Raw genomic sequence first — 13,359 nt, 5'->3', positions numbered from 1 at the left:
AATCGACGGTGTGCGCAGGAAGGCGAGGGTTGGGTTACTAGGCGCATGCAACGGAAAAAAAGCGGCAGCGAAAGGGCTGTTTGGCGATTGCCCAAGGCGGACTCAGGTTTCACGAAGCTTGCTGAGACGGGGCTAGAGAGCGAGATATGGAGGAGGAGGAGAGAGAGAGCGACGCAGGAGCTGGAGGGTAGGGAGAAGGGGACGAAGAGAGGTGGTGATGCCAGTTTGGACAGACAGAGCGTCTGAAAGTTTCCAGTGTCGAGTCGTTCGGCTGGGCACTTCTAGGGGCAGCGAGGGCAGGTGCGCACCAGCCAGGGGCGGCGGCTTCCCACTTTCTGCCGCGCCCCACAAATTCCTTCCTGCGGGCCACTCACAGCCCGCAGCACACCTGATGGGGGGATGCGCTAGGCTGTGTCTGGCCTAGAGCGTCTCGACCACGAGCATATCTCTTTTATTATTATTTAATAGCAGCAACAATATTCAAGTAAATATTATTAAATACTTGGTATTGCTCTTTTTCCCATTTGATATTATTATTGTTGTTATTCTCGCCTCTTCAGGCTTCTGCTATTGGAAATATTTAGTTGTACGATATCGTGTTATGTATGCTTGGAGAGCTCTGTGCATACTGGGCCATGCATGCATCCCTCATTACGGATATATGTGCTTCGTTTGCATGCATCATGTACCAGGAGTAGTAGCTCGGCAAGGTACAAAGCATCTCAGCCGTCTTTAAGAGATGCTGCCGGCTAGCATTGAACGAACATGCCTGAGTTCCGTCATTGATGGCAAGAAGTTGGTGATGGCTGGGGGCAAAAAGGATCAAGAATTCCAGCCAGCTAATTATTTAGTTAAATCATCCCGACGACACTAGTAATAATTCCTATGTGATCGATCCCAGCCTCTTGGAAATTTCTGTTATAAATAATTAAACATTAGTTAATTACTCCGTACACTCAATGTAGATTCTTAAGCTGTTCCTATACCCCGTAATTAGCAGTGGGGAATATACTCAGTCTGAAAATACATGGAAGGGCCAGTAGCACTATCATGGGCAGTCGTTCCTGTCACGACTGATTCATACCATATGCCCAATCACCACTTCGTACTGGACATTGGACAATTCATCGTTCCGGTTCCAAGGCGAATTTTCTGGGTCCCGATATAACAGGCTGACAGCCCCTGAGAAGCCACCTGGCCAATAAGATGCAATCTCCGGGACGTGGGTATAGGTCAGCATGCTCGCGCACCAAACTAATCAGTTCAGTTAGCCCATAATAATATTATCAGAATAAGATAATAATATTATACCCTATTATTATTCATCATCTCATTCGATCGCTCTGGTGAGGCATTCACCCCGACATGCGACATTATTATTGGCTCTCCACGCCCCCTTTTCCGCCAGGCTGTTGGCCTCAGGCAGCCTGCAGCAAACTAATCATAACTTTTATGATACGTAGATAACAATAATACTGAGCAGTTAATATAGTTCCGAATTTGAGTCTCGGATATATTGTCTAGCAGCCCCGCTCAACCATAGTTTACTCTTACAGATGGACACTGCTATTATTAAAGGAGCCTCCGTATGCCACAAACCCAACCATCGGCGGATCACATGGCTTCCGAAGTATACAGAAGGAACATTTCCCTGTTAATTATTATTACATATTACTGATTCCATTGCATGGTAAAACAATATTCCCGGTATTAGCTGGCCTGAATAATAGATAACTTGGTCGGCAACACCCACTTTAGCCGCATCATTGATCCTACTCTCTATTTTCTTCTTTATTTTGGTTGCAAATTTTTTTTAGAGATTATCATCTCATTAATTAGCATTTACTATCAAGGAATCAGTCAAGTGCTTCAAACAATAAGGAAAGCTGAGCCGCACGCTCCGGATTAACGATTGCCCGGCGGCTACCCGGCTGAGATAAGACTTGCACAGCTAAGCTTGCTTTCCCCATCGCGCTCCTCTTGGGCTTATCAGACTCGGGCGACATTTCTGGGGCGTGAACATCTCATTCAGCCAAGGGGAAAAGAGCACCCTTTCAACACAAATAGTTGTACTGCCGCCATTTCATCGACAAAGGCAAAGTCATCGTTGGGCCCTACGTCGCAACGCCCTCCCCGCACCGAGTTTATGCGCCAGCAATAATAATGAGCCTGATGGGTAGAGACTGCCACGCTTCCTTGTTGACCTGATATTGCAGCCAGCTGTCTCCCTTCGTGCAGTCTGTCTGTTGCGCTTGGGATTTTCGACCTTTTCAACCCCAGCTTTTGTCTAGGTCTCGGTTCTCCCACTCGTTTTCGTGAAATGATGACCCAGTCAGAATGAGAGACCCGAACTTCGACATGGAACAGAATCAGAATGGCAATCATTACCCGGACCCCGCTCCAGCAACAAATGGAACTCGTCGAAACCAGCACAAGTCCGCTCGGGTGACCTTTGGTCCTGATCCAGACTCGATTTCCGCCGCACGCGACCAAGAAAGCTCCCCAACACCGCTAGCATCTCATCATCGGTCTGCAACAACAATTGAGCCGCAACTATCACCGCCAACCTCTCGGCCTAACAGCTCTTCGAATGGCGATACCACTTTCCAGCAAAGGCAAGATGTGATGCCGCTCCGACCCCGTCCAGGCAGCCGCCCTTCTCTACAACGAGCAAAGAGTGACTACGGGCCTAGGTCAGGACTCGAGAGATCCCATCAGGGCGATGATGATGATTTTGCAATGAGACACGGGTGGCAGGAAGAGTACACATCTAGCGAGTATTTGAAGATTTTACATTCGGTATGTCGCCGTAACCCCCCTTTGGCCACCAGACAGCTCATTTGAAATAGAACTTTTATATGTACTTTACAGAGAAACGCCACGAAACAAGCGGCCTTCCCAAGGAACCAACCGGCAGTTGGGCCATTCAGGAATGGCGCATGAGAGATCGGTTGAAGACCGTGTCAGCCGCGCTAGCCATATGTTTGAACATTGGCGTGGACCCCCCAGACGTTGTCAAGACGAACCCATCAGCCAAGTTAGAATGCTGGGTCGACCCAACCGCCACCACTGGTGGCCAGAACAAGATTATGGAGCAGATTGGAAAGAAATTGCAGGAACAATACGAGACGCTCAGCTTAAGGACGAGATATAAACAGTACTTGGATCCCTCCGTGGATGAAACCAAAAAGTTCTGTATCTCGCTTCGCCGAAACGCCAAAGACGAACGGGTTCTTTTCCATTACAATGGTCACGGCGTTCCTTTGCCAACACAATCGGGAGAAATTTGGGTGTTCAACAAGAACTACACCCAATACATTCCAGTTTCATTATATGATCTTCAATCATGGCTTGCCGGTCCCAGCTTGTTCGTTTTTGACGTCGCCCATGCCGGGAATATTGTCCATAACTTTCACACCTTTGTCGAGAAACATGAAAAGGAGAACTTGGAAGCCAAGAAGCGGGATCCCAATGCACTGGTTCAGAACTACTCCGACTGCATCTTACTGGCTGCCTGTCAGAAGTCTGAAACTCTTCCAACAAACCCTGACCTTCCGGCAGATCTATTCACTTGTTGTCTAACTACACCCATTGATGTTGCACTTCGATACTTTATTCTGCAGAACCCACTCAGCGTTACTGTTTCACTGGATGAGTTTAAGGTTCCTGGCCGTTTACAGGATCGGAGGAGTCCTTTGGGAGAGTTAAACTGGATATTTACCGCCATTACTGATACGATTGCTTGGAACACTCTGCCGCGTCCTCTCTTCAAAAAGCTTTTCAGACAGGATTTGATGGTCGCAGCGTTGTTTAGAAACTTTCTCCTATCCGAACGCATTATGCGTACATACCAATGCCACCCTCTATCGTCGCCTGCGCTACCAGAAACGCATAACCATCCTCTCTGGCAGAGCTGGGACCTTGCGATTGAAATGGTCCTGAGCCAACTTCCAGCCTTGATTGATAACGAGGAGGGCCGGAGACAGTACGAGTATCAACATTCGACCTTCTTCGCCGAGCAACTCACTGCATTCGAGGTATACCTATCTTCAGGCCCAACCGAGAAGAACCCTCCCGACCAGTTGCCCATTGTTTTACAAGTCCTGCTGAGTCAAGCACATCGGCTACGGGCCTTAATCCTTCTCAGCAAATTCCTTGACTTGGGCCCTTGGGCTGTCCATCTAGCTCTCAGCATCGGTATTTTCCCTTATGTTGTTAAACTGCTTCAATCAGCTGCCCAAGAACTGAAGCCTGTTATGGTCTTCATCTGGGCCAGAATCATGGCCGTGGACTACTCTGTTCAGAACGATCTTCTCAAAGACAACGGCATCCACTACTTCATCACAATTCTAAACCCAACATCCCCAATTCCTGTGGGTAATGCCAGTGAGCACCGGGCTATGTGCGCCTTTATTGTATCCATATTTTGCAAGAACTATCCTCAGGGCCAGAATGTCTGCCTCTCTGCCGAACTCTTTGATTCTTGTTTAAGGCATCTAATGGATGTGGAGAATCCATTGCTTCGGCAATGGTCTTGTTTATGTTTGAGCATGCTCTGGAAAGATTTCCCAGACGCAAAATGGATGGGCATTCGCTGTGCTGCGCCACAGAGACTCCGCGACCTCGCATTTGATCCCGTCCCCGAAGTACGCGCTGCCATGCTGCACTCACTCACCAATTTCTTGGGCATTCCAGACTTGACAGATCAAGTTGCACAGATTGAAGAATCTATTGCTATGGCGATCTTGTCAATGGCCGCAGATGGTAGCGTTCTCGTGAGGAAAGAACTGCTTGTTTTCTTTTCTACTTTTGTGAAACGATACGAGAATAAGTTTCTTGTTGCTTCTTACGAAGAGCTACTAGAAGAGAAGTACTTGCTGCTTCATCGTGCGCAAAATGAGGCTACTAACAAGCTTTCGGCTCGCGGTGAATCTCTTCCAAAGACAGATGGCGCCTTTGGAAACTCTCATCTACTGTCCCGAAATACAACATTCGGGACGATATGGAAGCAGCTGCTTATTATGTCTGTTGACCCGCACCCTGAGATTGCGCAAGATGGTGCGACGATTGTCGATTACATTCACGTTGCTCTGTTGCAGTCTCCGATCAGCCCATTGGCTATCAAGGCTCGCGATGAAATCATGGAAATTCTCAATCGGTTGAACTCGACTAAGCCGCAAGCTCCAGAAGCCCCTGAGCTAAAGGCAATACGTCCAGGGACTCCCCCGTTTCAAAATTCCCAGAAGCAAGAAGGCTATTTCTCTTTGAGCATGAGAAGGACTGCCAGCGTCGCAGCATCTCTGAAGAACCTTGCATTCGGCCCTTCAACGGCCGATCAAGGCCCGATACCACCTAATCTTTCTCAAAAGACTTCACCTGCACAGAATAGGGCCCCCATTACCCCTCGAGGACGAGCCCCTCCGGAGTGGACACGACCCCCGGAGGTGAATGATCAGATTGCCCCCGCCACTGCATATCACCAGGCTCCAGAGCCACCATCCCGAGGATATCAACCCAAAAATGGGGACGCTACCCCTTCCATACCCTTGACAAGCAAGTTTCTAGATTGGTCTACGGAAGTAAGTTTGTCTTTGTAATGTTGCGGGAAACTGAGACATATCTAATTTTCATACAGTATTTCCGAGAACCTCAGATGAAGCCAAATGAGCCAGACGAGCCTGGTAGTGCTGATTACAATGAGAGACTTTGGCGGCGAAGTAGAAACGAACGAATAATTGGGGAAACTCAGCCGTTGAAAGAAAAGGCTGGCAGCAGTCGCTGGCATCATTCTGTAGCATTGTTGACAAACGACAGCCAGCCCATCAAAATGTCGTTCCATCAATTTGAGGATCATCTTGCCATTGGAGACGACCGCGATACAGTCACGTAAGTGCAGTGTTCGATTTTATGATGAAAAACAACGCTGACATATACCTAGAATCTGGGATTGGCAACGGAACGAACGCCTCAACCGTTTCTCGAATGGCAATCCTCCAGGATCCAAGATTAACGAAATTCGGTACATTAACGAGGACGACCAGGCGTTATTGATGACTGGTTCTTCGGATGGTGTCTTGAAGGTTTACCGAAACTATGAGTCTCGGAAAGGAATCGAAGTTGTCACTGCATTCCGGGCCTTGCCCGAACTAATTCCGAGCAACAGAAATGCTGGCTTAGTGTTTGATTGGCAACAAGGACAAGGAAAAGCTCTTGTTGCTGGCGACGTCAAAGTCATCAGAGTTTGGAATGCTGCAACAGAAGTTTGCACGAATGTAAGTGCCTTCTACTCTTTACAACCCGAAACCCTTAGAACTGACATAACTACCAATAGGATATATCCGCACGATCTGGCTCATGCATTACCTCTCTGACATCTGATCAAGTTGCGGGAAACATTTTCATCGCTGGATTCGGTGATGGAGCAGTCCGTGTCTTCGATCAGCGACTCAAGCCCACTGCTGCCATGGTCAAAGTTTGGCGAGAGCACAAACAATGGATTACCAATGTCCACATGCAACGGGGAGGCGTGAGAGAGCTCATATCTGGTAGTCGAAATGGCGAGATCAAATTATGGGATCTCCGAATGAACGATCCAATCAACACTATAAATGTCACAAAAGACACCCTTCGAACCTTGAGCGTTCATGAACACGCCCCTGTTTTCTCAGTGTATGGATTCCCCTCTTTTCCCCCTCTACTACAAATACTAACTACCTAAAGGGGAACCAACCGACACGAAGTCAAAACATTCAATGTTGATGGCACGGGTTTATCCAACTTCGAGCCGTACTCCAGCTTCCTTAATCATAATCGATCATCGCCCATATCTTCAACAGCGTTCCACCCCCACCGCACTCTTCTCGCGTGCTCCGCCTTGCATGATAATCACATTAATCTGATTTCATGTTGAGCCATGCTCTTGTTTTTGTAATAATCTTTCTCTTTCCTTTTTCCCCCTCCTGCTCTATCGTCCATCATATCACGATCTTACGCACCAAGGATTTTTTTTTCTCAGGATGGCGTTTTTCTCTCTCGTTCCGTATCGTACCGCGTCAATTTCTGGGCGCCCTGAAACGGTTTACCATCCAGCCAACGTATTTGATTGTTTGTGTCTGTGTTGTTTTTGTTTTGTCTTTATTGAGTCTCTTCTCGTGGTTTTCAAGATCCTGGACGTGGCATTCGAACTTTTGGGGTGGGAGTCCGAATTATAATGTATACATAGATTTTTTTATATTACTTTTACATTATATTTGCATAATTGACTAAATATGTATGCAATCATAGTTTTCCCTATTGATTTCTGATAGGGTTATACATTACACATAGTCATGTAATCGTAGTGAAATTTTTTCCCGTAAAAGGCAAAATTTGATTGTTTGTTGCCTTCCCTGTCTCAACATTTCTGGCTGCAGGCATTATCATGAAACTAGAGTTGCCGAGTTAAAATCAAAGGAAGGTCCATGGCAGAAAACTTAAAAAAAAAAAAAAAAGAAAGAAAAAAAAGAAATAGAAATAGAAATAAAGAAATGAAAAAGAAGGGCACGAATTCACGCCTTTGTCGAATAATCAACTTCGCAATGAACTCTGAGGATCATTATCCAATGGCAAACCCTCGAATTTAGAGAGAAAGGGGCAAAGGGGGGAGCAAGACAGCAGAAATTAAAACATTGATGTTTTGCTTCTAGAAATACCACCCCCCCCTTTACTTTCATTGTTGTGGGTACAAAAACATCCAATATCGCACTTGAGGGGCGGAATCTACAAGTCAGTCAGTCAGTCCATCAGCTTTCTATCTCACAGTGGATCTTAGCAAGTTCTCCTTGGCGAAACCAGAGCCAGAATTTAACAGGTTACCAGTCGAAATTCTTGAAAATATCATCCACTATGTCATCCTGGAGCACAAAGCGAAAATGCTCCGGAATCTGTTGTCTCTGTCACGGGTATCTAAATGTTTGAGACCCATCACGATTCCCTTTCTCTACAGACATAACGTGAAATATATGGGAAGTAGTGGACTTGGGTGGGCTGCTTCCCATCAAAATCGGCCCCTTTTAGAAGCGCCGATGAGATATGGAGCACGTATATCCTCGAAGGAAGCCGGCCATCCACTGTTGGGACTCGTCAAGAAAAGTGATGTAGATACTCTAGAGTTTCTACTGGCTAATTCTAATAATGACGAGGTAAAAAAGGCGATTGAACGGGGTCAGAATCGCCCAACTGTGTTGGAGTTGGGAGTCTTTAACGCCGACGTAGAATGTGTAAAGGTTCTCCTGGACGCCAGTACCAAGGCCGGTTTCGACGTCCATTTGTGGAAGGAAGCAACTGAAAATATACTGAGAAATCCACGAAAAGATCTTGTTGGTCGTTACATCGAGATTACTGACTGATCTTCTACTTGCTAAGCACCCTCTTTTGCTCATGTCCACCCCATACGATTATCCAGGAGCAATGGAACCCGTCAATACAACTCCTTTAATATCAGCAGCAAAGCGAGGATGCGTGAAGATAATGAAGATGATTATTGATACCTGTGCTAGTATGGACGATAGGGAAGTTTTAGTGCTCACAGTCAACGAGAATTGTTTTCAGCAAGAACACAGCGCTCTGCGTCACATGTGCAAAACGTACAATTGGCCATCTGATCAAAAGGGATGCAATCAATACCTTGCTGGGGCCAAGTTGCTGCTACGGTATGGAGCTTTTAGTGCCTGGAATAGGTCGGAGATTTACGCTTTGAAGCTTGTTTGTAAATCGGTTTCAATAATTACCATCTACAGCATTCGGCTTCAGTGCGGTATTATCCGTGTGTTGATCGAATATACTTACTTAAGTGGCGAGGATGGTGAGATAGAGGACAGTCCGATAAACGAGCATGGCTCGGACTCGGATTATGACTGGGATGATCATTATAACTCGGCAGATGCAAAGGAATTCCAAGCCAACTCACACAAAATCTCCGCATCTCGGAAATTCTTGAAAACTGTCGAGCATTACATTCTCAACGTGTTCGCCACAACGCCTCTCGCTCGCCCTCTAGGGTCTGGGAACTCTGACGTCTTCATAGACAGAGAAACTAACACAGCGATAAAAATTCGTCTCGATTTGGGAGTGGCGCCTCCGGTAGACCCTAATACCAGTTCCAATTCCGACTCGGTGGAAGATGAGAGCAGGCAGGTCTTCGAAATGCTGCAAGAAACCTTTGAAGCACTTGTGAAAACTATGAAAAGTTAACCGTCCAGTGGAGTAGATGACTGTTGTTATAAAACTGGTACGACATTGCTGTATTGGGCGGCCTCGATCCCAGGCATCTTTGGTGTGTGTGCCTCTCTCATCTTGCTCCAACACGGAACCGACGTGTACCAGGAGAACCATGAGTGCAGTACACTAGACTTCGTTATCCAAGAGAATCTGAACCCGGCCGCTATTTCGCTTTTGAAGCTTTGGCCGACAGTCAATAAGAATGCAGCAGGAAAAACAATAGATGTGGATATTAGAGCTAGAGAATGGGGGAAAGATTATTTCCGTACGTTCGAACTCAAAACATTGGCTACTTGATTGGGACTACATACACCATGCTATACATTAATTGATGCCAACTTGCAATACATACATTATCAATTAATACATACACTCGTACATATAGGTTCTTCTATATTAATAATAGACTAAATACTATCACAATGTAATTGTATAGCAAGTATGATTCCACATGCCAATCATTGACACTTGAACCAAAAAGCCATTAGCAAAATAGTCAGTCCTTCTATCCAACATACTCTATACAGCTGATTACACATCCAGTACAGACTTTTATACTCTTGTCTTCTTCCAAAGCTCTAGAGCTAAACTGTAGCCAGAAGGGTCCCGGAAGAGTTATAACCTAACAGTTGCAAGCCCACGGTCGTTGTTGAGGTTGAAAAGAAGTTTGTCATAGAAGCTCTAGATACTAAGTAACAGAATATTTTGACGTATAATGGACTGGCGTGAATCACATCTCTAAAGAGTATCATGAGAAAGCCAATCTACTGTTTCGCCAGCTGCTTCAACACCCACGTCTCCCCGTCAAAAATACCACCCTCGAACCCTTCAGTTGTATCCTCCATCCTTCTAAAGAAATAGACGTTGGACGTTTCCAACCCATTCACCTCCAGAAAGAGCCATATAATTGCACTGTTTTCGCTTATAGCCTCAACCCTGTGTCCTTTTACTCCAGGGAGACCTTCCAGTTTGTCCAAAGTCCCAGAAATTAGAGACGCGTAATTCGATTGACCGGCTAGTTCCATAATGGTTCCGTCCATAAAGAAGGAGATGGTTGGGAGGTAGTAGGTGGCCATTTTAGCACCCCGTTCGGCGGATGTTTTGAAGTCGTTCGAGGTTAGGACGGCCGAATAGGAGGACATGTGAGCCTCTGCAGCGGCGGTAATACTGGAAGTATCTTGTGTAAGGCCCATGATGACTTTGCGTTTGCTTTCCGCGGTGATTGTTCGATCGTAGAAGTAAACAGGTTTTTAATATCTTCGTTGGAGGTTTGTTACAAATGTCGAGTAGAGAAGCCGAATTTTTATAAGAAATGGTTCATATAGTCTGGTATATAAACATGGTCTTACTCCGCCGCTTCTCCGCATTGATTTTGGATGTGTTCGGCCGATTATCACTTACACCGTATTTCCGCCGACTGAACAACGCTATCAAAAGAATCAAACCCCGGAATAGAAGGATTCCGATATGGCTTTTCTGTGAAGAGCAAAACACACGGGAAGAAGTACGGATTGGCCTAAAATTTAGTGATCAATTAATATTTTATACTATGTTGAAATACTACATGTAGTAAACTTCAACAAGCTTATAGACTTTTCTGATTTGTACTAGCTGGTGTACATACATAACAACTTATGGCTAGATTGTTTCTTTTTTGTATAAAAAAAAAACACGACCACTAGCAGGTAATTCTCCTCTACAGTCCATAGCACCAAATTATATAGTTCATCAATGGGGTACGGCCGAACTCGGCCGAACACGGTTTAGCTCAAATGAGAACATGGAAATGGCCCGTACTCCCCCGAAACTGAATACTCAGCAAATACGCACAATCTAAATATTTCGTCGACATGCTGAATAGCTCAGTGGCCACGGAAAATCGGCGGAAAAGAGTCCGCAAGGGAACGAAGAGCTGTTGGGAGTGTAAGCACCCGCCTCTATAACGAATCGCGGGACTGACAATAAGCAGGTAAACGGAGAAAGATCAAGTGTATTCCCTCTCCAGATCTCTCTATTTGCACTGGTTGTCTAGAAAGGAGCACTGCGTGTGTCAGTCAAGAGTATGTGGATGATGATCCACAACACCATGTTGAGGACTCGGCGTTGGCTCGCCGTATAGCAAGAGTAGAGTCATTACTAGAGACATTGACAGATAGGATTTCTTCGAATCAAGTTGGAGGTGGCTTGACTCCTTCATCTATTCCGGCAACGACAAACGAGTCGCAGCCTCTGTTCGCATCACTACCTACTGGTTTTGGAGGGCATGCTGAAGTTGGCCCTGCAACTGGAAAGGTTGAGATTCTACGTCGACAACTGATTAAGATGTTACCTTGTCAAGCCGATGTAGACTTTTTGTTCGCTTCGAGTCATGGATGGTGGCTTATCCAGCAACATATGATGCCGCATCTACCGGACCATATTGAGAGTGACAGTCAAGGGTTATTTAAAATCACCACCGTCTCAACCGGACATCTGATGGGTATCACGAGACTACTTCTCTGTATTTCAATCTGCATTCAACAGCTCTCACCTGGAACCGACATGCGCCAACTCCAAACTACCGTACCACTTCGAGAAATGATGAGTAGTATTATTAACTTTCTCGACCAAAACGTCCTTTCTGATGACGAGGTAACTGGAAGTATTGAAGGTGTTGAATGCCTTGCACTTCAGGGAATATACGAAGTCAATGCTGGAAATCTTCGAAGATCATGGCTTGCGTTTCGAAAGGCCATTACGATATCCCAGCTTCTAGGTCTGCACCGAAAGCCGTTCAAGACGTCTCAGGAAACGCTGGATGTGATGGAGACAAAACGGCTTCATTTATGGTACCAGGTTTCCAGAGGAGTAAGTGAACTATCCACCTCATTCTCTGCATATAATTAAGCTCAAACTAAATAGGAACGCTACCTCTCTACCTTACTCGGCGTACCATCAGGTACAGTCTCAGCGGCCTTGCCTTTTGACGACAAAGCCACCTGGCTTTCACAGGAGGATCATTATCACATGCAGTTATACCATATATCTGGCCTCATACTTTCTCGCAACCAAGAAGATTTTACTCATTCCTTCTCCACCACTCAGCGAATTGGAGAACTGCTTGATTCCCTCTCAGAGGAAATGCCGCCAGCCTGGTGGGATATACCTACCAGCATCCCGACGGACCGCACCAAAAAATCATCCATTGAATTTGAGCGAGTGATGTGCCAAATCTGGCATTTCGAGCTGGAAACACTGGTGCACCTCCCGTTCATGCTCCGCGCGGCGACTGACCGACGATATGAACATTCGCACGTCTCTTGCTTGAACGCCAGTCGAAACCTAATTAAGAGGTGGATTTCCATTCGTGAGAGCCATATTACTCTCCTTTTTTCCAACCTGCTCGAATTTGAAGCTTTTACAGCAGCGACCACTCTCCTCCTGGGGCTCCTGGGAGCCCAAAAAAATACGAACCAGGCTGTCTTACAAGAACGGTACGAGGATTCTCAGCTTGTAGAGACGGTCATTCAAAATTTCGAAAGACTCAAGCAGCATGGCGCCGGGATGGCCGTTGATACTCAGAGCATTTCAGTGATTCGCACACTGCAGCAATTCCTTCACGGAACCCTTTCTGGAAAGCTGCGTCTTGAGATACCGTTCTTTGGGATTATCAAAATTGCAAGTAGTGGTGCCGTGCAACCACTGGAAGGCGAGAGGGTCCTCGGGGCAAATGCGTGCCAAACCACTGCTTTCCCATCCACCATATCTTCTTCATCCATAACGAGAATGGATAGTGCTCCGAGTTTAATGTCCCATCGTACAAGACAACCACCCTCGGAAACGGTTGAGAATGAGGAGAGTAGTTCTAGAGACGATACTACTATTTTACAGTTTTCTGGTGCACATTTTCAACTTCCGGAGGCGCCAGGCATTCAGAGTAGTGGTCATGATACCGGCGAGTGGCTATTTGAGGAAAGTGATAGGATATTCTTTGACAGTTTGGTTAATACGGATTTGGGAGGCGATTGGGCTTTCTGACTGATGTCAAAGTCTCAAAGTATCAATTGTGCCTAATATTAACTAATTCGGGTTAGCGGTGCCTCGCACCAGGTATATATAAAC

General features: G+C 46.0%; 4 protein-coding genes across 4 annotated transcripts; 3 read left to right on the top strand and 1 right to left on the bottom strand.

Moving 5' to 3' along the window:
* Window positions 1-2,337: 2,337 nt before the first annotated feature.
* On the top strand, window positions 2,338-6,910 carry TRUGW13939_03714 (uncharacterized protein; the record flags this gene model as incomplete). The annotated part of the gene is made up of 6 exons (XM_035486894.1): window positions 2,338-2,799; window positions 2,850-5,579; window positions 5,636-5,886; window positions 5,939-6,272; window positions 6,332-6,669; window positions 6,721-6,910. 6 exons carry the CDS (start codon window positions 2,338-2,340, stop codon window positions 6,908-6,910), a joined length of 4,305 nt encoding a protein of 1,434 aa, XP_035342787.1.
* Window positions 6,911-8,448: 1,538 nt separating this feature from the next.
* TRUGW13939_03713 (uncharacterized protein) lies at window positions 8,449-9,231 on the top strand (the record flags this gene model as incomplete). The annotated part of the gene is made up of 1 exon (XM_035486893.1): window positions 8,449-9,231. The coding sequence occupies one exon, from the start codon at window positions 8,449-8,451 to the stop codon at window positions 9,229-9,231; it is 783 nt and encodes a 260-aa protein (XP_035342786.1).
* Window positions 9,232-10,022: 791 nt separating this feature from the next.
* Window positions 10,023-10,451, bottom strand: TRUGW13939_03712 (uncharacterized protein; the record flags this gene model as incomplete). The annotated part of the gene is made up of 1 exon (XM_035486892.1): window positions 10,023-10,451. One exon carries the CDS (start codon window positions 10,449-10,451, stop codon window positions 10,023-10,025), a length of 429 nt encoding a protein of 142 aa, XP_035342785.1.
* Window positions 10,452-11,108: 657 nt separating this feature from the next.
* On the top strand, window positions 11,109-13,275 carry TRUGW13939_03711 (uncharacterized protein; the record flags this gene model as incomplete). The annotated part of the gene is made up of 3 exons (XM_035486891.1): window positions 11,109-11,181; window positions 11,228-12,105; window positions 12,160-13,275. 3 exons carry the CDS (start codon window positions 11,109-11,111, stop codon window positions 13,273-13,275), a joined length of 2,067 nt encoding a protein of 688 aa, XP_035342784.1.
* Between the last annotated feature and the right edge of the window lie 84 nt (window positions 13,276-13,359).

Source organism: Talaromyces rugulosus, chromosome II (genome assembly GCF_013368755.1).
Source record: "Talaromyces rugulosus chromosome II, complete sequence".
Classification (NCBI taxonomy): Eukaryota; Fungi; Ascomycota; class Eurotiomycetes; order Eurotiales; family Trichocomaceae; genus Talaromyces; species Talaromyces rugulosus.
Note: the sequence above shows the minus strand (reverse complement) of the source record. Positions and strands in the feature narration are given on the sequence as shown.